This window comes from Anoplopoma fimbria, chromosome 4, assembly GCF_027596085.1.
Source record: "Anoplopoma fimbria isolate UVic2021 breed Golden Eagle Sablefish chromosome 4, Afim_UVic_2022, whole genome shotgun sequence".
Classification (NCBI taxonomy): domain Eukaryota; kingdom Metazoa; phylum Chordata; class Actinopteri; order Perciformes; family Anoplopomatidae; genus Anoplopoma; species Anoplopoma fimbria.
Window position 1 is genome coordinate 18132499 of NC_072452.1, and position 24665 is coordinate 18157163.

General features: G+C 39.4%; 1 protein-coding gene across 2 annotated transcripts in view; it reads right to left on the reverse strand.

Moving 5' to 3' along the window:
* Positions 1 to 24665, reverse strand: part of diaph2 (diaphanous-related formin 2) — a 354189-nt gene that overhangs the window by 149944 nt on the left and 179580 nt on the right. For both annotated transcript variants that reach the window (XM_054597377.1, XM_054597376.1), the window contains one exon: positions 3782 to 3883. In XM_054597377.1, coding sequence (XP_054453352.1) covers positions 3782 to 3883 — 102 coding nt within the window. The remainder of the gene's footprint in view (positions 1 to 3781; positions 3884 to 24665) is intronic.

Genomic DNA, 24665 nt, shown 5'->3' on the forward strand with positions numbered 1-24665 from the left:
TAGAGAGTTAAATTCTACTTTTGCTGCTACTATTATACAGTAGCAGTTGCATTTTAACTTGCTAGAAGTTCTGGCAGTGATAGGTGTGGTCACCACATGCTTGCATGTTGCCCGCAATGATGAGCAAAGGGGTGCAGGTGGAGGTGTGTTAAAGCAGTTTTGGTGCACATTTTGGCAACAAACTGCACCTGTACAACCGACCGTCAAGGTTGCATTGTTAGATGTTGCTGAGGTGCATTATAGTTGCTGACAACCATAACATAAGGGTCATTACATAAGGGAGTACCCACAGGATATACGATTACAGCTAAAGTAGTGAGTCTATATCAAAAAAGTGCTCATTGAAATGTTTTTAGGTTTTCTTTAACTCTTCAAAGGACATTGGTATTACCTGATTGGGATTTTTCTTGATTTAAGGTCTGCATTCAATACAGCAGGCCATTTTGATTTAACTGTACAGTTGAAACGTTGTTTGTCATTAAGAACTGGGCTTTTGTTGCTGTGCCCAGCTCTAAGCTCCTTTAAGTGTGGATCAAATCATTTAACCTGGATCCTATTGTTTTTTTCATAGTCTAAGAACTGGATGTTAGAATTTACACCTGATTAAAGAGTAAGAATACTTTTATTTGACTCAGTCTTCTTGGTGTTATAGTACCGTTGAATCACAACTGGATGGATTGATCCACTTATATAATGAAAACTGTCTACATTTGTGGTCTAATGTTTATCTTCAACCTTTGCAAAGTGTAACGAAACCATCCCTGAAGTAGGATATTAGTCAAAATGAATTTCTTTTGTTCACTGCAATAAGTATTCTACGCAGCTGTCTCATCTCATTTCGACAGCTACAATTATCTATCTACATGGCTTAGCCACAAGTCAGCTCAAGTGAAGCTCATTGTGAAAGCTGCAAGTGGTAATTATTATACCAGAATAAATAGAGTGGCACTGGCATCACAATCATTAATTTTGTCCCGCTACCCAACCCAGTCACTGAACCTACAATAGCAACACGCCTCAAAATTGTAAAAGGGAGCTTAGAGGGTTCTGCGGGCAGTGAATATGATCTACGATGCTTCAGTATGTGTTTGCGACCGGGGGAACTGTGTTGGACTACATGCCTTCCACCCATTGCCATTCTGGAGGTGAGATTTTCTACACTTATCTTTGCTTCCTGTCAAATTTGAAGCCCATCTGCTGGGGCTGTAATCAAAGATGGCAGTGACACCTATCAACATTGTCACCGCCCTACACAAGTGCAATGGCATGCGCACACTCTCTCACACACAATCACACACACACACACACACACACACACACACACACACACACACACACACACACACACACACACAAACACACACACGCACACAAACACATGCAGACGCTACTATGTGTCATCCTTATGTTCATGCCACATGCCCCTTCCTGACATCAGACCCCAATACTTTGCATGATGAACTCATTCATCTGGCCTCTCTTCATGGAAAACGCAAGAATATGAAGCCACTGAATAATATTACTAGCACACAGGAAGGGAATGGGTTGGGAGGCACATATAATCGTGCATTTTTTGATGATGTATGTTCATCCCTCAGCATATTTTGATATTCTAATTTGCTTCCAGTCTCCATCAACAGTGTACAGGAATTTATTTAACAAAAAAAAAATATTCATTTCAGTCCACAGTATGCAATTCATAGTTATTGGTCACGTGACTGGTGCAGAGAACTAAAGGGCAAAACAATGGTCCAACCTGGCCACAAACTCTGGAAACTCAATGGAGCTACCGTTCAAACTTGTCAATTTTTTATCATTTGCAACCCGCAAATGTTTAGATCATTTCTCAAAAGAGTAAAAATTCAAATATATAAACAAACTGCAAGCCTTTAGCACGAGTGACCCATATACAGCATTCACTGCTGTATTTAAATCATTATAAACAGCTAGGTACCTGCCAGAGCTGTACTTTGGCGACAATTACGTATATCATTTGGAGAATCCATCCCTTATGCTGCCAAGATGAAAGCGTACGAAAGTACAGAGAGTTATCAGTACTTTCTATCTGGATCAGCAGATAATAATTCAGGAGGTAAAGGACAAGAGAATCTTCATCGTCAAAGCAAAGAGGTGTGCTAATTAGCTACCCACTGTTGGTTGCAAACATCTTGTGAATGGGTAAACAGCGTACAGAGCCTGCATATTTTCACATTTACACAGTGAATCAAATATTCATTTCAACCAAACCAGAGTATGTGATTGTTGTAACAGTTGAAATACTAACCAAGACAATATTGATGTGTTTTATTTTGTTTGTGTCGAGTGAATGTAATGTTTTACAACTAATTACAATGATCAGCGGGGTAGAAATACTGTTTCTGTCAATGGAGACTGGTAGCTATGAGGAGAGCATATTACTTCTATGTTTTCCACATTCATAAATTATAGTTTCTATCCAAATAATTTATTCTTTATTGGCTTACATTTTCAAGTGTTAATTTTTTGCCCTTAAACGTTTTCCAATTGTCAGGTTAACTATACTCCTACAGATTAAATAAAGCACCATCAACAGCCTGGGTTGCTTGAGAAGGAGGAATTGGTGCGATCTGATTTGTATGGCAGGTTTAGGATTGTGCTTGCTAAGGACAGTGGCATGTCTAATTGCACAAATCCAAAATCTCCTCCTCTCTGGGTTTTTCGCTCTGAGCTGGGATTCTGTAGAAACACAGTCCAGGCTTGTCTCCTCTTTTAGTTTGTGCATCAAATTGAACAACAACTATCCGTCATTTTGGCTAACAGCATGGTAAAAGATGAGCTGTAGTTGGCGGGCAGTGGAAATCAGTTCTCATAACATCGTGACGTCACTCGAAAACTATGAATTGCATTCCCCTCTACTCGTCCTTTAAAGAAGAAAGGTAAGACAAACATGGATAAGCAAAGAGGGTTGGATAAGGGGTTGCAAGGAGGGTGACCTGTAATCGTAGCATATAACATGCATATTTCATAAGGTGTTAGTATTCAACATTGAATCTCCGAGGTAAAGGATACCAAGGCTTCAGATGAAATCCCAAAGTGTTTGGGGAACAATGAGAAATGCTCTACCTACCAATCAAAACAAGGCTGCTAGCATCCAGTCAATTTTTTTTGTGTAATGAATGTATACACACACATTTCATGGATTTAGGATCAAGGAGGTTCTCATGGAAGAGAGAAGGTGCATGGGTTGAGCTGGTAGTGAAAGTCTAAGGCAGAATGTTTTTGCAGATCATTTGCATCGAACCTGAAATCATCCCTAACAGAAAAAACATTCCATCTACCACAACAAATAAAGAAACACTGGGAAGGTGAGGTAAAAACTGTGCACCAGTATCAACTACACATTTAGTCCACTTCAGCTTCTGGGGATCAAAACACCTACATGTAGCATTAGTGCTCAGTCCTAGTAGGAATTTGCTTTACACATGATCACAGACTGGGAACTTCAGAACAGAATCTATATGTACTTGTGGTGATCGCTAAACAACTGCCAAGAAAACATTTCCCCTATGGGTTTAGTAAAACACTATCACTATTGAGGGCTTTTTACTGTTTGTTATCCACAAACAGCTTTGTTGAGCTGTTCATGGGGGTATGAAAAGGCCAGGGCTGTCATGGAAAATAACACATTTCTGACATATAAGGTCATGGTTAAAATAATATAGTACTTCATGAACAAATGGTGTTAAACATGTGGTAGCTGTCTGTAAATGTTCTTTAAAAATACATAACTGTGTATACTTACAAAGATTCTGTGCGGTTTTGGAATCCAGGATACGAAGCTCTTTTGCCTTTTTCTTGAATTGTTGCATTCGGTCATCAGTCTCATCTTTAACATCTTTTTTCACTGTAGGAAGAAAAAGAAAGAACTTTAATACTACAGCAACATTTATAAAATAATCTGCAATGTAACAAGACTGCACATGACACTTTATTCAACATGTTACACTGACAGATTGCAGCACTGTAGAAAAGCAATTATAAACTTATGTTGAAAAAAAAATTCCCAACATTTCAACATGACATTTCCTTAAACAAAGTGAAATAAAAAAATGCTGATGAAAATCTCAATACATGAATGCATATTACAGCCTAAGCTGACGGACAGAGATTGTTTGTTTTCGTAGTAATTTGCTTCTGCACTATACTTTTGCTCTGGTTTATGCTTTTAGATGCTTGTTTAAGAAAGGAGATGCACTTATGACTTCTGGTGACTAGTAGTTCTCTTGAATACCTATGTTGAATACACTTATTGTAAGTCGCTTTGGATAAAAGCGTCTGCTAAATGACTGTAATGTAATGTAACGTAATGTTTGATTGCAACAGATGGCCTGAACCAATTAAAAACCATAGTTTCCAGACATCAGCAAGCAATCATCAGCAAGGTACAAAAACATCAAAAAGTGTATCCTAACCCTTACATCTTTGAGCTACAACTGCTGAAATATTGTATATGCTATTTAACTGAGCAACTGTATGATGGTAAATGGTAAATGAACTGCACTTGTATAGCGTGACCACTCAAAGAGCTTTAACACTACAGGTCATCATTCACCCATTCACACCCATGCATACACTGATGGCAGGGGGTACCATGCAAGGTGCCACCTGCCCATCAGGCCTAGTTAATCATTCATACCTATTCAGCAATTAGGGGTTCAGTGTCTTGCCACATCGATATGGACTAGTGGAGCCGGGGATCGAGCCACCGATCCTCTGATTGAAGGACTACACTGCTCTACCACTGAGCCACAGTCGACCCTGATGATGCATCTTACATTCAGATGATACACTGAATATGATGTATCACAGTGTAAAAATTACAGCCATCCCATGTCTTAAAAATAATGTTATATCAAATATACAAACCACAATTGCCCTTACATACTTCATTGCTAACATAAACTAAATAGCAACATTAAACTATATTATATTCTTTGTGTCCAGCCACAATTATTAAGGCAACTGCACATGTGGTATAATATTGATTTGTTTGAAGCCAGATGTGATTGATGACAGCCCCCGTCCACATTACAATGAAACTACATAATATGCGATATCATCAGCTGAAATATCAGAGCACAGTCTTGTGGATGACTTCCCCCTCTTCATTTGTTTGCGTGTGCCAACGTTTCTGTCATCGTGACAGTGGGTAGATGCTTGATAGGCACAGCTCCTTCCCTTAAGCCCTGTTTGTGAACTTGCTCTAGCCAAGGAGATAATTGTGTTACCCCCCACAATCCCAGAAAATGGCATTATGTCTCTGTTACATGACTAAACAAATTGGTCCAAGAATGAAGAGACCTTTGTTGTCATAACGAAGATATTATTGGGGCCACACTCTGCGGAAACACCACAGGTCAGCATGTATTACTCTTCAATTAAACTTAAATAGCATCAAGCTCTAAAAAACATTGATGCCCACTTACAGGGCAAAGGTCAACATTTCGCACCGGAATCACAGTACTGAAGATGAGTCAATAACATAGAGGAGGCAGCAATTTGAAAAACAAGAAGCCTTTGACCTGTCGCTCTCATCCTGATGGCTTATGGGAGATGCAGCACATTTTGTTGCTAATCATCACAAACGCTCTGTTCAAGCCCAAAGTAAGAGTCTCCCAGGAAATCTAGAGCAAACAATCTGCTCCCCAAGCAGTGGCTTGCATATTTAAAGAAACAATCAAAGAGGCAACATCTCCTGGGCAGCCAGAAGAAGCAATGCTGAAGGCACCTGCCTATCTCCAGTGCTTTCTGTCAACACATGACTTCAGGGATGCAGTTGTTTACTGTATTAAATAGGGGTAAGGATGGTTCAAGTATGTACCAATGCTATGGTTTGATTTTCTGTCAACATCTGAGGATGTTCCTCAGAGGCTGACAAGACTCTGCACTCTAAATTTTAGTCTGATTCACATAGTGCTGTATCACCTTCAAAGTCAGTGAAGCTCAGGGATGCACATCAGCCAGTGGCTTGAACTTTTCTATTTGTTAGCAGGAACAATATGGCGAGGGCTTTGCTCGCCAAAAACAGGACACCACCCTTTGATTAGTGCCTGTAATTTTGAATACTGGTGGAAAATCTCACACACTTTTATTTTCAGTATTTTGCTTCAATATTTGTCAGGATTAGGACTCTATTACCATCAACAAGCATATCTTACTCCTCAAATAAATAAATCATTGGATCAATACTTCAAAGGGCGTAGAATTGTGACTACTGATTTAATACAGGTTGAGAAATGCCATTTTGACCTGACAAAGATCAAGTCAAGTTTCAATTTAATCCTTACTTTTCCTAGATAATTGAAGAGCTTTAAATTTGGATGGTAAATGGATTTACATTGTTATAGTTTGAACTGGTTATCTTGAGATTTGAGGAGGACCTGTTCTACGTCTGAGCCACAAATGCCCTCTTTATTTGGTTACTCAGTGGAGTTGAATATGAGTGAAAGTATAGTTTTTTTAAAATGCTTTTATCAAAGGTCCTCAATTGCTGACTGTCATAACGCCAATGTGTTCACCTGCTTTCAAAAAATAATATATGATAAACCCAATGTCCAGGGTTAGGCTTTGTTTACACCTTTAATTTAAGACGGGCATATATGAATTTTCACGTTTCAGTGTCAGCAATTTTCTATCAGAATTCATCTAAATCCCACCAAAAGAGACAGACACAAAATAAATATTAATAACTTCATAAATAAATCCAATGACAACAACGTTACAGCCACAATATCCTGACTCACATAAACTGAGTCAGTAACCACTGAGGCCCTGGGAATCATGCTGGAGTTCTTATATGGCAAGTGCCTGGGACAAAGAAACTGGCGAGCCAGCAAAAATAAACCAAGAGGAAACAATGATCTCCCTCAGAGAATGGCCCACAGACAGAGGGCAAATTAAACTTAGAAGGGGGATTTTGCTGCTTGCGGTACTAAATTGTTCTCTTAAACCATTCTCTTTTCTCTGCTGCCACTTGAATCTCTCACCTAGGTACCTTACACTCTCAGCAGGGTGCTCTCAGCCCATTCGTCAGTGCCTCAGCTGTCTTTGCCCTTACCCCCAGGGCCCCATGCTATCTCAAATTAAACAGAAAAACAGAGGCTTTAATAATCTGAAACAGGCACATTCCTTTCTGATACCATCCTATACAGCTCAGAGCTCTCCCGCTGGGCAATGAGTAGTGGCATCAGTTGGCTGATGTCTGCTCCAGTATTTGCTGGCTGACTCAATTATGCCACATGTTTCCTCTGAGCACTGCATGTGGACTGATGGGCCCTGGAGGGGCTTGCACATATTCGTGTTGCAACACTAGTCTGAGTCCCAGGTGTGTGGAGAGGATGACTATAGGTGGCATATTTCAACCAGATGGTTGGCCACAACAATAAAGCAAGTTTTAAAAATGTCTCCAAAACATAAAAGTTACTAAAACTCACAAGCTCCACTTGGCATCATAATTAGGTCGAGTTTCATTTTGACAAAGTCTGTGTGTTCCGTGCAGCCGTTCGAAACCAGACAGTTTTCAGCTGATCGGGTATGACTGGTGACAGATTTATTTGTCAGTCGCATTGAAACACAAAGCTTTTAATATATAATTAAAACTAGTTATGCCAAGACTTTGTTATTAAATCAAATAAGGTATTTAAATGATGATGAAAGCATGTAATTCCTAATCATATGAATTATACTACAGATAACCATAACAAAGTAAAAGGATAACATTTAGAATATTTGTGACAGTGACTTTGTGACGGTTCAAAGATTGTTCGGGGCAAGTGGTGAAAAAGTTAGTGTGCAGACTTACTGTAAATTCTAGTTCTAAGAGAGAAAATTGAAGAGAGCAAAAATTGGATAAATGAGTTTATCAGCTCATCCTTGTGTCCTGTGCCAAATTTGAAGGAATTCGCTCATGGCCTTCCTGAGAAATTGCCTTCAAGAGAATGGGACTCACTTGACGTTGCAGTGACGTTGACCTTTGACAACCTGAAAACATAGACTTCTCGCCACAGCTGTCGCTGGCGCGGAGGCATAATAATTGGAATTGGCCAAGAGAATTCGAATTGGCGCGTCTCTAGTTAAAATGCAACTTTGCTATGTACGTCAATCTAATAGTAGTCTTTTTTCTTTCCTGCCAAGATGGCTTAACCTGTCCAACAGTGTAGGGCCATAACAGCTGATCAGAGTCCTTGCCAACATTTAAACGTGCTTTAGGAATTGCCCAGTGGCTAAAATGTAATACTCTGACAACAAAACCATCCTTTGTTCACAGATGTATATTTCTTAGTGAAATCTCCCAAACAATCACTCAGTAAAGAGCCATTTGTGATAAACATAGTGTGGGAGGGTCTTTTAGCAGCTCACTGGTTTTGCTGAAGCTAATATGTACAATTGATATAAAGTAACATCACATAGAGAGATATTATTTCTGAATTAGACTGTCAGATCATATATAAATAATAAAATCTTACTTTCAAGCTAATACCAACAGAACAATTTATTAATTGAAGTTAATCAAAAAATACATGATGAGTTAAAGAGGGTGAAGGGTCAGGATGGAAATGTAAACAAACACAGTCTATGAAAGAGTGGAGAACATCTGAAGAAATAATATGATTTGAACTGACTGTATTATTCAGAGCTCAACTTCAGCATAGCTGATTCTTGGGCCAGATGGTCCTCTAAGGGAAATAGTAGGGACAAATGTTTTTGATCTGATACCACCCATGCAAGTTTGAGAAAAGAAATGTAACAATGAATTATAAATAGCTAGTATTTCCCATTGATTTGTTGTAATATATTAACTCACACGGGTAAAGAGCTTTGAGAAGAATGTCAAGGAGGACTTTTTTTCAAAATCACATTTTAACAAAGCACATGAAAGATTCATTTGAGCCAACATAACAAAATGAAGAGAAGTCCCTGATGAGCAAAACTGTTACACATCCCATTAACTGAGGGGGAGTTAAAGCTCGCCCCATGCCAAAAGGAGTCACCAAATTGATATAGGTTCCATTGAAACAACACATGAATGTTTGAGCAAAAACAGATTTTGGCTTATTAAAGATGACTTGGCATCGATTTTAAGCCTTCTCTGTGGGCCTTGGACTGAGGTATACCCTTGGGAAGCTCTGTGATAACAAGAGTTCTCCAACACTTGGACAACCAGTCTGTTTGCTGGCCCTGAATCACTATTCTGGTTGCCTTCCATGAGATATCTCCCTCAAGACGTCCATAAAACCCACGGCATTACCAAGCTAAACACTACCACATGTTCACTTCCGGACACAGACCATCCGGCTGAGCCTCGCCACCTGACAACATAAAATGAGCAGGCCTTGAAGAGAAATAAAAGAAACTGCAGATGACAGGTCTTCAACAAACATATTTAAAGGCAAAGGAACACAGAGTGGAATAGACAATGTGGAGTCTGGTCCTCTACAAGGCAATTTATTCCCTCAAATGTGCAATCTGCCTGCAAACATGTGCCCTGTCCTCCATCTCAGGGACTCACACTGAGGATTGAGCAACTGGAGAGCCGCCAGACCGTCTAAAGAAGATGGATTCTGAGGAAGAGTCATTGGCCTCAGTCATGTCTGATCCACAGAAATACCAATTCCACACAAATTTATATACACACACACACCAATTGACCTGCGAATATAATCTGAATCCTTTGAAGTTCCATATCTGTGCCATATTAAATCATGGACCCCTAACAAAACAAAAACAAAACAGATGTGATGGGGGAACCATGAGTGAATAAATGAAAAGTATTAAGGTATTAGGGGGGTAAAGCATAGTGCACAAAGGCGTTCCTGAATGTCTACTGGCAAGATAAAGGGCCTTGCCCAGTTAAAGCTGGAATAATGAGCGAGACCTTCAAAAATAGAGAGCACGCACAAGATCTGAACGTACCAATTGACCAGTGAAATCCAGCTGTGACCAATTTCTCCCACTGACTAAGGCTAAACAGAGGTCTCTTTCTCAACCCCAAAGCCAATTTGCTGTGTGGATATACACCTCTCTATACACTCCTCCCGCTTTCTTGGATCTCAAAAGCATGCTCCCACTTGCAAAAAGGCAATTCCTCTCCCAGAAACTCAAAATCATTAATTTTACTCTCAGCTTGGCAGACCTGCACCGATTGTGTATACCAAAACAGAATATTACTGAGACATAACATATAACAAGATTAGTGCCTGATAAAGAAGACTTGATATTATACATATTCTATGTTTATGTTAAAATGAATAAATTACTGGAATAAAAAGGAATAAGTATCACACTCAGCATCAAAAGTACAACTACAAGTTATTTGTGTAAGCTTTTTTAGTTTTCATTTTCTTTGTCAGGTTTTTCACCTTGCCATAGCAAGAATGTTGAGGGAGTTTTTTTTTGGTTTGTTTTCTTAGAAATACTCCTCAGCTCAAAGAGACTATTACAATAGCTGCAGTTTGGGGGTGTTGAGCTCCCAACCACGCATTCATCATCATGCCTTATGATAACAGGGAGTGGGGGAAGAGGCTGATACTGATGATGATGATGACGATGGAAAATCATGATAGTCTGTTAAGTGTAAGTGCATGAACACTCATGTGAGACAAAAGACACTTCCCGAAAATACATATGCACCCTAACAACCGTGCATGACTTTGTGATTTTTTTTAAGCTAACCACTTTTCTTATTTTATCTCTCCTCCCATCTAAAGCCATCTGGTTCTGGTTATCAGAGATCTCAATAACAAAGGTGTGTGTATAGGGAGCAGAAGTCCCACAGAGTGACACTCTGACCTGTGGCCAGTAATGTTTTCAGTATGCAGGGAGAGGCTCAGCCCACGATGGAAGGTACACAGCTGGGCTTGGAGCAAGGCCCAGTGAGAAAAACGCCTCCTCCTCTAATTGAGACAACACAGATCTCCCTTAGTGACCCCAGTTCCCTGTTTCTATTCCAAGAGGAGTGGAAAAAGCCTCCTTCAAACTATTAATGTTTCCTATTGAAATGAAGTAATGCTTGGAATATCTTGATTAAACATGACTTGCTTAACTTTTAGTTTATGCCTGTGATAGGAATCTCTTCTTGGGTCAGATTATAAATGAATATAAATCCTGAGAAATGTAGTGGTGAGATTAACTTCATGTCGAATTCAAACTGGAAGTATCCACAGACTTTAGCAAAGCCCATAGATTATCTAATACAGTGAGGATTTGTATACATGGGGGGAGGCGCTATAATGCTGCAGTATCTCTAAGGTTACAAATTTACTTTTACACCAACACAGGGCAAATTTGTTCAAAACGGACTGTGAAAATGAATTTAAAAGAGAAAACACAACAATGCTGAGCAAATAATAAAATCCCTCAAATCAATAACTCTGAGCATTGTCAATGACCTGGGGCTTGATACGGCCTTTTAACAAGTATATATTTAATCTGCCCACATCTACACATGACTGTTGTTTTCTCTCTGAGGCAGAGAGTGTGGGAAGGCTCTGACTCTGCCTCTTAAATTGGTCATGGAGACATGCTCCTGGGGGCAGCGAATGGATTGAGCCTGACAGCCAATCAGTTCTAGGAAACCATTCTCTGGTGGTGCCAAGGCAGCTCGTTGTGACCCAATGCGCTTGAGCGCTGGTGGGAAGGCACTAGCTCATGGTCCAAACGGCTGCCCCTGGCGTCCGATAACACCCCGCCATGCCGTCCAACCTAAAGCATGGAGTAGACAATGCTGAAGCCGGGCTCGTGTCACTATGAGGGGATGAAGAATAGAGATTCAAGGATGTTCCTTGGACTGCTGGCAGGATTACTGTTGCCCCCACGGTCTCTATTACTGTTCCTCTCCCAGCACCAAGCTGCATGGGACCTAGCGCAGAAAAGGGAATCCAGAATATACTCAAAGAGGCCGAAACATGGAGATTATAAGGTGTGCACCTGTACTCCTGGTTATCTTTTAAAGGATATAGTTTGAAAAGTGTTTGTGAATAGTATTTATTGGAGTTACATGACAATATCTACATCAGTCCCATTGCTGTTCTTTAAGATAAGAGATTATTCCATGGCAGGTTTAGCAATGTAATACTGGAAGCAACAGGAGACAGTAGCCAGGTTCTGTCAAAAAGGCACTTGCTGTATTTTATATGTGAAGACATGCAAAATGATATATTAAACCACAATTAAGTCTTTTTTTGTCTCTTTTATGTCCTTCACTACGTGTTCCCAGTTTGTGCTGAGATAAGTTAAATAGGTCATGAAAAAAAAAATCTAATTGATACAGTGATCCAACCTTTGGTAGGAAAGCAAAAAAAATAGCATAATTACAATGACCAATTGCTATTTAAATTTTTTTTCAAGTGTTTTTCATGGTAGAATAGGACAAAACATGCCCTCAATGTCATTTATACTGTCTGCTGGGACACTCCAAAGTGTCCCAAAATGCAACCCTGTTGTACACACTCCAAAGTGGGACACCTTGGAGTGTGTACAACAGGGTTGCATTTTATACATTTGTCAGCTGATAGAACATAAGCTGACCCCATCTTTTCTAAATAACAATTATTCCATTACTGTTTCAAGAGCAGCCCAATTCTTCTCTTCTTTTGAGTTTTTATTTTAATTTTTCAAGATGAAAATTGCATGCTATACAAGGTCAAATAGATTTGATTCAATATGTGTACTGTCGCAGGGCATTTAGTATCAACATTGCACTTCTGTTTATTGTATCCACCACTGGGTTTGCTCAGGCCTTTGCTGTATGAATTTATGCTTTCTAATTCTTTGATCCAAACATTATTCTTGTAAATTCTGACTGTATGACAAAAAAAAATATGACTGATGGGCCTGTGCAACATTCAGCTGTTACAGACCACACCCAATAGTAGAGAGGAAATAGCAAGTTAAAAGGTTAATAATACTAGGCTAATTTGTTTAAGTATCTATTTTTCAGTGTAAAATCATTGTTTTGTTTTTTTTAAATCTAATGTGCAGGTGTGTCTAAGCAAGAAGCTTAGAAGAGTGACGCATGAAAGGTTGTCAAACAAGGAAAAGACGACCATGCACATGTTTTATTTTTAAGAAATGTGCTCAAGTATTATCTCTTCTTCTTGTGAAGGTTAACCGATAGGTTGATCCAATTTGTCAACTGAGGCGTGAAAGGACTTAAGAAATACTTCACATTTCTGTGCTGGAAAATGTCAAGGTTTGCTGAGAGATGAGGACAAGAGGAGGGGAAATGACTTTTTCTCATTCTGGCAGCTTGACTCCACGCTTGTTAGCAGCAATAGGTTTATCCTTGGCAATCAACGCTGGGACAGACACATACAGTGAAGTTGGACGTCCCCAATCAAATCAAAGACAGCTGGTGCTGTGTCTGTCACTAAAATGCATGTATTGCCCCCTGTACACACGCAGATACACAAAAACACATGCATAATATAAAAAGCAGGAATTGCTCAAGCAATGTGATTGAGGCTGTAACGGCTTCCATCATGTCACCTACTAATGACTATTCTTTACAAAGCTGCAGAGAAGCATGATCTGGTGACACGAAGGTGTCAAGGCAGACATGCCCCTCCTTAAAGAAGCACTGTGTGGCACCTGGGGATGGAGTTAAAAGCGAGGGAAGAAGAACATGAGCATAAAGAGAGGCACTCAGTCAAGAACTGCATTTAAATCCCAAAACCACAGCAATTGCTGAGCTTCTCAACTGCCACGATGTTTACAAGGAACATCTCTCGCTCTCTCTCTCAGTTTATGTTGCCTTTTTTTCTATGTATGCATAAAAGCTGTTTCCAACCATTCTGATGATACCTGGTGACCTCTGCATAGCAAGTGCTGCATTATGACCTTCTTGGTATGATTACCCTCCAGCTACAGCCAGTAGCTTTTAGAATGCTAGCATTTTTTTAGCCCAGCAAAAGTCCAAACTAAATATAAAATAGCAAAAGCCAAACAACAATAATATTTGACCAATTTTATGAAAAGGAGAATTTGCATTAAAAAAAAGTTCTGCTCTTGTTACCAAGACAGTCTGAATCAGACCCTACTCACTCACAAAGCCTTGTAGGACATACAGTACCTACCACTTGCTATATAATAACGACTTTTAGTGAAATCACTATACTCCATCAACCACTAACAGAGACATGAAAAGAGACGTCAAAGACATAATTGCGGGGAGAAATACTATGAAAACTTTAACATCCGGTTGAAGAAACAGGAAGAGAGCTTTACTAGGGAGTGTTAAGGAAATAAATAGATGGACTGCTATTTACACTTTAAACAAAAAGAGAAAAAAGTAACCCTTAAAGTAACCATTATGATTTTGTGATATGAAAAGTAGCTAACCTGTAATTATTTCAAATGTGGCTTACAGGAGTGAAACTGGTGACACTACATGCTGCACAGTACAGAGTCCAAATCTTGATTACAATTATCCTTTATTTAGTCAGCGAGAATAAAAAAAAGGTTATTCAAGGCTAAATTAATTATAATGATGACTTGCTTTTGTGCTTCACGAGAACGTAGAAAGTCACAGCCCTGTATGTAAAGCGGGCTTTTGTCTCTGACACTGCATGCCTGATGACCCTATGGCAGCAATACTGTAATTACTTGTGATACTGTGGAGTTAGGAGTATCCATGGTGTTTAGGGGCAAAAAACATGTAAGTGCAACCCACCTCTTGGTGGGCTGATTATGATGTGTTTATGAGTCCTGTTGCTACTTTGCTCTCTGGCTGCCTCAGATGGGATTCTGTATTAACCTGTAAAAGGAACGCTGCTGCCCTGAGTCAGTCACTTAGTGGAGTTTCTCTTGTAAAAGTGAAGCCTGTGAGCAAGTGGATGGGCTCAATAAAAGACTATAATGCTGACCTAGACTTTTTGTTGTTACTACTTTTCCCGTGCAATACACTATAGACTAATATAATGGCATTACAGCTGGCCACCTCAATTACACACACAAAAAAAAAGGTTTGTTTGTTTGGGAGTTGCTTAGAATCCTTACCCATTTTCTTTTCAACTGCAAACAACAAGGCCGCAGGCAATGGTTATTAGTTAGCTGTAAGGGTTAAGATTGAAAGCAATAGTTTTATTGAAAGAAGCTTTTTAGTCCTTGTGTTACACAGCCACCATTTTGGGGTGATGGGAAAAAGAGAGGGGGATGTAACAAGACATCACCCACTTTCTTTACAGCAAGGATGTGATCAATATGAATATTAAGATAAGAGATAAGATAAGATAAGATAATCCTTTATTAGTCCCGCAGCGGGGAAATTTGCAGGCTTATAATTTAATATGAGCAAAGTTGAATAAATGTACTCAACTTGGGGCAAAAGCACAAAGGAAGTGTGATTTGACAGTGAATGTATCCGCAATACTCTCCTTTATGAGTAGTTCACTTCCAGTGGTGTATAGTAACGAAGTAGAAATACTTCGTTACTGTACTTAAGTCGTTTTTTTGGGATATCTGTACTTTACTTTACTATTTATATTTCTGTTGACTTTCACTTTTACTTCACTACATTTTGCAAAGAAAACTGATACTTTGACTCCGATACATTTCCCCTGAAACCTTCGTTACTCGCTACAAAATCAAATCTATCTTTAGAAAAAAAATGAATCATGAGACCAACGTCGGGGACTGTGGTGGAACACAGACTGATCAAGCAGGTTCGGCGAACCAGTGGTCCTAGCTTGCAAGTTAAATCACTGGTTAATCACGTTAATGCGCAATTGCAAACAAGTGCTCTCAAAGCCCCGTTTTTTTGATTCCCAGTGATGCCCAGGATGCCAGCTAGCGAGCGACTACATGAGTAGAATTCCACTCTACGATGACTGATTTCATGATGGAAGCAGAAATGGAAGCACCTGCTACTCCCGCAACAAACCACGGTGGTGACGAAGACCAACACCTGTGGCCATATTTGCGAGAAATGTTTTCTTATGTTGGAGTGAAAGACTCTTCGTACCGGATGAAGTGCCTCTTATGCTTACCCAAAGCTACTGAAATATTGGCATTCAAACACTCCCCATCCATTAATGTTTAGTTATCATAATTAGCATAAACCTGTTAAGATATCTAGCAGTGTTTCCCACAGGATTGGAGTATATCTTTGGAGGGGGGGACAGGTGTCTGATCTTCTAATTTAACTATACATGGTGTATGTTAGGCTGCTGTCTCTGTTTGTACCTCCTTGTCCTTGGTCATGGTGGCCACAGCACTTAAAAGAATAAACTTCATAATTCTCAAAATTCTGACCCTTTGCTTTTTTATTAACAGTATTTACTTGTACTTTTACTTTCAATACTTAAGTACATTTAATATCAGAAAATTACTTTTGATACTTAAGTACAGTAAATATCAGATACTTTAAGACTTTTACTCAAGTAGTATTCTAATAGGTGACTTTCACTTTTACTGGAGTCATTTCCCAGTAAGGTATCTTTACTTTTACTCAAGTATGGCTTTTGGGTACTTTATACACCACTGTTCACTTCATATTAGCAAGATGTCAAAAATGATAATCATATTAATAGCAAAATATAAGACGAGGCTTGAGCCAAGTGTTGTCCATATCAGAAAGCCAATACAGCATCCTCTGGGGCTTCATAATAATTGTGTAAAGGCATGTGGTGAAACATATACTTTATAATCATATTAATAGCAAAATGTAAGACGAGGCTTGAGCCAAGTGTTGTCCATATCAGAAAGCCAATACAGCATCCTCTGGGGCTTCATAATAATTGTGTAAAGGCATGTGGTGAAACATATACTTTACAGAGGTTGCTGTGATGGGATGATCAAAAGGAAGTACAAATGCCTCTAAGCGTTTCAGTAGGTACTGCTAGATGAAGAGAAACAGCATGAGGGCAAATACATGTCCAATGGCGTAAGATGATCTCTGGAATGTGTCTTCTCTCTCTAGTTTATTTGACCCGATTTGCCTACTCTGCTACAACCCCTCACTCTCTTTACATGTCAGTCGGGATATTCCTAGTTAATTTAGCAATGTTAAACCTGGTCTAACCTCTTTTAAAAAAACGTAATCCTGATCCCTCTGTTCTTAGCAAATTTAAGCCAATTTATAAACTTCCGTTTTTTATCAAACTTTTTAGAGAAAGTGGGTTCAGCCCAACCTTTAGCTTTTATGTGTCTTTATAACTTTTTTGAGATGTTTCAGTCAGGTTTTACAGCTTTACATAGCACAGAAACCGCTCTTCTCAAGGTATCCATGGTCACAATACGTAATTACTTATCCTCTACATCTCACATTACCTGTGGTTTAATTTTAGGTCTGATTTTATTCATATACATGCTCCCACTAAGACAAATCATCCAAAGTCACAATGTCTCTTTTCATTGCTACGCAGATGACACACAGATATACCTTCCTTTGAGACCCGAAGACCCAAGAAACATTGCTGCTATTTTAGTCTTAATGATATCAACTTAATGATATTATTGTTGGATGGAACAGAATCTTCTTTTTCAACTCAATATCTCAAAATTAGAAATCATATTGTGTAGTCCTCCAAACCCTATCAGTCCCATTGAAAGTGCCCTTAAACCAATTTCTGTTAACATAAAGTCCACTGCCAGAAACTAAGGATTACTATTTGATTCAGATTTAAGCTCCAAGCCACAAATCAAACAAGTTGTCCAGTCCTGTTTCTTTCAAATTAGAACCAACTCAAAAATCCAACCAATAATTAATGCATTTATCTTTTCAAAACTTGACTACTGTAACTCCCTACTATCTGCCATTAACTAAAATCCACACTATCGCCTCCAACTAGTCCCTAACGCAGCAGGTAGGCTTCTCACTGGTTTTAACAGACGACATCAGATCACCCCAATCATTGCTTCTCTTCATTGGCTCCTTGTTCTTTTGAGAATTGATTTTAAGATTGTACTGGGGTGGTTACTTAAACCGCATATGGCTCTGGCCCTAAAATATTTAAAAATAAATGTTCACCCTTTGTAAACTCTGTTTTTAAAAAGTGCTATTTAAATTAAGTTATTATAAAATATTATTATGAGCACTTTAGATTTTCTGACTCCCTAGTCCCTGATTGATGGGTTGAAACAACCTCAAAAACCCCCAAAATGCACATGTATCCAGTCCCAATAAGAATATGCACAAATGCACTAGATGCACATAAAAATGTACAGACTGAGTACACAAAATAAAAAAACAAGATCATTGGGCATTCTCAAATTGCTCCACACCCAATTACCATGTCATCCCTAATAGCCATAAACAACAGATAAACACAGGTTGTGCTAGCACCAGATGTTATCTCCAGCCAAGTGTCAGATGTCAGGTGGATTTTATGGATCATCCGAGGTGCCTCTGACATATAAAGCGTAAGTGCACACATGTTAAAGAAAAATGTCTGAATCCTGCCAAGGAAAATTGTACAAGATAAAAGACAAATTCGTAATGGCATTTCTCCAGCTGCCAAGAAGACAGAATTAGGTTAAAAAGAAAGAAAATGTGGGTAAATATATCCATATAGATGGCACACTAATAGGAACAATCTGTTTATTCCATGGTGCATCTTTTAAATGCTTTATATACTGTACAGAGCAAAGCAGATGCAGCATTCACTGCAAAGGAAGATTTGTTTGTAGCGTATGAGGGCACATTATCAAACTTTCCCACATAAGCACATCACTGTCTAACAAGGAAAGGCTGCCAGCCGTTCTTCACATACGGCACTGTACAGTGTTTTGCAGTCTGCTATCTCTAAACACCTGATATATCTGATATATATCTATATACCGACATTTGATATGCTTTTAAGATACCACTCTTGCACTGTCATTACAGCTCTAAAGGAAGAGTTGGTGGTGCTTTGACATGTAAGTACATCACTTATGCAATTTGGTGCTCTGAATGGTTATTGCTGTCATTATCTTAAGCACCAGCCTCTGAACTAAAGAGCTCCACCTGAGAAATGTGTCACCGTGACCAAGAATTGTAGCAGGTGTTTCACAATGCCGGGTTGTATGAATAGTTACATTATAAATTGAAGAGTGCTCTCTGCCATGCAACATTCATTGGAAAGCCAATGTTGGAAAACATGACAAAGAATTTCAGCACATTGCTGAAGTCTAACAGACAAAAGGACGCTTTCAGAACATGGAAATACCACTGATCCACATTCATGTGAAAAGAAAGTCTACCACGATTACATTTTTGTTCCTTCCTCCCATTTCTCCTTCCAACCATATCTCCACCTGATTCACACTGATCCTTGCAGCAGTGCTGGGACTGGAGAGGAGGGGAGCCTACGGCCCGGGATAAGCCTTCCACTGGAGGAGGTGGAGGAAAGGGTAAGGGATAATCTTGAAAGAGATATACAGTAGTCTCATGCTGGCCATTCGTAACCAGTGTAATGCAGGATTGTCTCTGTGTGTGTGTCTGCCTATGTGTGTATGCAAATGATTACTGTAGGTGTGTTCACATGCATGCAAAACTAGACATGTGTACTGGATATGGGCAGCATTTTCCTCATTCTGATAGACGGCTTCCCTGTTGCCTCATCTTTTCCAATCCCAGGAGCTGTTATCGGTGACAGCGTTTGAGTCTGGCGGGGTTGGGTCGCCTGTGAGATGCACGAAGAAACATAGGGGACCACCCCTCCGATGTGTTTGTCAAAGGCAAAAGCAACCGAAAAGAAGGGGACAAAAATAATCTTGACATTCACCAGGGGAAATCTGTCTTAATTAAATTAGATAAGAACCCATTAAATATTTAAGAAGGAAGGCCAAAATCATCTACCATTTTTACATCTGACAACCTATTACAGTACATCAAATCTCAAACATTAAAAAAGGTTCAGAGTCTAAGAGAGCAGAAAATGATGACTTTTCTAATCGTGTCCTAGTCTCAGCCTTCTCACTACATATACAGTATATATATATATATATATATATATATATTTTATATTTATTACTCATTGTATATGTATGTTTATACAAATATCTCTCTGCCTGCAGGGCTGTTTGTGAAGATTTGGCATCAGCTCTGACATATACAGGATTGAGTGCCTCCTAAATTGTAAGTACTATCACAAAGTCATGACTAAAAAATAAACATATAAAATACCAATATGAATACAAACGAGAGCCTTCGCTTTTAAGATGGATGCAGTGAAATGCACCAATTTCGCTACGTGTTCAATCTAAGAAATGAATAAGTGCATCCTCTTTCAAAAGACACACTCACTCATAAAGTGAATCTGCACTACCTCCAAGCAGCACATGCACTTCAGGACCAAGATAATTGCATGGCAGCCTATTTCAGACAACCAGGTGGCAGCATGTGTTTTTGAGGCTTATGCCTTCCCATACCACCCACAATCAGCACCGTCCTCCAGGACTTCAAACACTCCCTCTGTTCTCCAAACCCTCCGGTCCCTACTCTCTCGGGGAACCAAGCACCTGGCCCAGAGTTTCATATTCCTCTCAGGTGTGCATCCACAGCATTGCACTAGCCTGATATACACACATATTAAGTACTGTATTGGCATTCTATTTTTTCAAAATAGTTGCTATTTTACTTTCAAAGTAGGCCACCACTGAAGGACAGAGCACATTCCCTAACTACCAATTTCATGAGATGGTAAATTAATGGTCTCCATATCCCCTCAGGTTTAAAGTGCTGGCCTGTGTACGCGTGATTGAACTCTCAGTAGGTATTAAAAAAAAAAAACTGATTCATGTTCATGTTTATGCTATTATGATACTTGCTATCCTTATTAAAATAAACTCCTTAGCTATTCAAAACAAGGGATGCACTTATTCCTAGTCCCTTTCTGTCCTAAAACAATCTCCTAAATTGCAGTAGCTTACTCTTTCTCTCCTCCACACTGTCCCCCAACTTCATCTTCTCTGTCCATCCTCCACCTGCTTTAAGTAGCTGTCTTCTTATCAGAGCAGGAGGCTCACAGAGTATTCCCTGTGGCCATTCATGGGCTTCAGCCTTATGGGAATCCACAGATTTAAAAGCAGCAGAGGAAGCCCACACTGACTTCATTTCCCGGGAGAACAAAGTGCATCGTGGAAGATAGTGGATACATTACAGGTACCCCCATCCCTGTCACTTACAAAGTCAGCCTAGAGTCATGACAGACCCTGTTGAATGTAACGCAGCCGCAGCTCTACACAGCATCAGGATTTACATTCGGCATTATTTTGTTCATTTTTGCTCTTTTACAATTTAGGCATTCATTTGTGCATTGTTACATTATATTCATGTACCGTATTTCCAAATAATTTTAATGCTGGTGCTTCGGAAGGAAGTTCAGAGTGAAAGTAATTCCAAATAGCACAATTAAACCAATCTAAGTAAATCATATTACACTTAGTTCTATTGTGTGCACGTTTAACAAAACACAGTTTAAAGGAGATATTCTAACAATTTAGACAGAAATGTTGTTTTGCATAACACACTGGCTCATCACCAAATCAGCCAAATAGAACAACTGATCTCTAGAAAAAAAATACATGCCACTAGATTTTCATCATCAGTCCACACAATTTTGGAGGGAAAAAAACTTGCATACACAAACATACACAAACTTCTCGAAAATCTTCATTCAAAACAAACATCCTGATCCTGCTGTGTGCTTTCGGTTGCTTAAGTGGCAGGACAATCATAGCATTACGATCAAAACGCTTTGAACTTAGAAGCCTGGGCAGGAATTCAACGGGAATACATGCCGGCTGTGCTTCTCAGATGCTGGATGAAATAATTGTCCGCAGTCAACTCCATGTTTACCATCAGTCGGTTGTTTAATGCTGGACTGAAACAAACATAAAAGGAGGGTGTGCATATTTTTTCTTTTTCTGTTCAAAGCAAAAAATAAAGGAAGGGAGATCTCTGGTCCATGTATGGGATTAAAATTAATAACCATGTTATAATACACGGAAGCAGGTAGTCCATGTACAATTTCTCGTATACTTTATTTTAGCAAATTAATCATATTCAGCTGATAATGAAAAAACAGCTATTTAATGAGAGTTGTAATTTCTCTACAAAGACAAAGGCGCAGGCCTCAGAGGAACTTATAGCATCCATTAAGAGTGGTTTTGTGCCAGAACGACTCCACAGGAGGGAGAGGTTAAGTGAGCTCATAGGCAAGAACAATCACTCGCATGGCTCCTGGCACTAAGAAAAGCACACTCAAATGGCTCATGGCTCTGTTGTAAACAATAGGGGGTCCTTACCTGAGACAATGTTCAGAAATTACGTACATCCTCTACTTCGGTGTGAAAACTGCTTTGCTACACTTCAACCTCCGATGGGCTGTATTCCTCAGAGGATGTGCCTCATTGACCGGCACTTAGAACATGAAGAGCATATTTAACTCGTGTATGTGATGTCAGACCCACTGAATGGATGCAGTGGGGTCTGCAGCATTTTTTCTCTACTGTAGCAGAGCAAATCCTGCAGAGGGAATGATTGTACGTTTCCATCTAATGTAATACTATCATGCTGTCCTCAAAACACAACTGCTGCCTCAGCCTTCACTTCTTCTGTCCACCACTTAAAACATCTGGAATCATTTTAGAAGGTCAGGGCCAGTGAAGCAGAAATTGTCAGTGGACGTAGTCTGAATGTGTTTCATGAAATGGAGCAAAGAAATGCCACCATCAGATGGACCGGGAAATAGCATTTCTGTTGACAATAATAAGTCTGAGAAAGCTTTTGCTGAGATAAAGGTGTGAATGATATAAACACTCAGCTGCACTAAATAAATATATAGGGAATACGATCTTTAAAGCTGATTCTTTTTTGATGTATTGACTATAAAACATATAATACATAGAAGTTTAAAAAACAGGAAAAAATGTTGTTGAATAACTGACTAGATTAAATCACTTCCTGTCCAGATAATGAAACTAAATCTGCATTTACACATTCAAACCTGTGCAAAATTGTGTCAAGATCTTTTTCTTTAACAAAGAGGTCTGGTAGGTGAAGGATGCTTGGCTTTCAAAGCCCCTCACAAAAATAACCATATTTTTATAATGAGTATCTTTATTAGGTGTGTGCTTGTGGGTCCTGCCTCATTTCTACAGGGGCAAACAAAAGTAAGCTAAGCACTCGCTCCACGGTCCCTCCCACCCATCTCACCATGCCAATACTTCCCTCTTAACTCTCTCCCTTCCTACCACTCCTCCTCCTGGATTAAAAGCTCTTAATTTTCACTAATTACACAAACTCATTTCTTTTTCTTCATGGCTCGGCATTTCTTCCTGTTTCCTCTCCATGGGGCTCATAAACACGTTTTGAAGCTGGGTTTAATAAACCTGCCTTCTGAGGGTTTAGGGCCTTTAATGGACACAGGGCTTGTTTGATAAGTCTCCACTTCATCACACACTTTATTAATTAAAGTCTGTATTACATTAGAAACAAAGTTAAAGCTATTTGCTCCCCATTAATGGTTTCATGTAGCTGCATATCTATGGCCAATTAATTGGAGTCTTGCCTCCCCGTTTGCATTTTCCCCTTGTTTGACAAAAGTGTGTTGGGGTTAGCTTCAGGCAATATGTTGCAAGCAGCAGCAATACTGCACTTGTAATCCATAATTAACAGAGGGTTGACTGCACTAGTGATTTAAAGGTGATTTTTAGGGGCCTGATTGTGTTAAAATATCTGCAAACTGCTGTTTCCATGCTAACTACAAGAAGAGTCATACAGTCCATCTTTGCTGCGACCATTAAAAGATAAATAACTCTGCAGTCAGATGATCACACAAAACCAATTTTTTACTGTGAAGGGCAGGCATATTTCCCTGGGCTTAAGCTAACGGATACTTTGTAAAGTTGTAATCACTGAAAACAAAAACTATATGAAACACTCTAAGATTTAGCATAGTAAGTTGGTGCAAAAGGCAAACTGGCAGACCCCCTGTGAAGCTTTTCTGAAGCCCTAAATGAGTCGATACGGCCCACCCATACACATTGTTTGTGTCTGTGTGTGTGTGTGCGCGCGCGTGTGTGTGTGTGTATGTGTGTAGGGGGGATGATGCAGGAGGCAATGCACAGAAGACAGCAGGAGAGCACGAGTTGTGTGGCCTGTCAGACATAATGAGTAAGCAACGATACACACAATAATTGTTGCCAACACCAGGGAAGCCCCTCTCACACACACACACACACACACACACACACACACACACACACACACACACACACACACACACACACACACACACACACACACACACACACACACACACACACACAGAGAGAGAGCTCAGACACATGCTGAAAGCATAAGTTGAAAGAAGAGAGGGCACACTGGGGGCAGCCACACAGGGTGAGACTGAAGGGAACAAAGAAGGCTCTAAACACTTTGTGTTGCATGTTGATTGCCAAAAAATATTTAAAGGCACACTTGGCAACACAAAGTTACAACAACAGTATCATTCAAAATAGGTGAGAAGCCAAACATGCACTCTGTCAAAAGACCTACTATGATACAGCGATGCATCCATAGACGTGTATGACCTATTATTTAGGCCATACACGTATTACTACTACTAGTAAGACGTATTACTACTATTTTACTGTATTAATACTTTACTGTATAATACAATAATTTAACAACAACTCTAAAT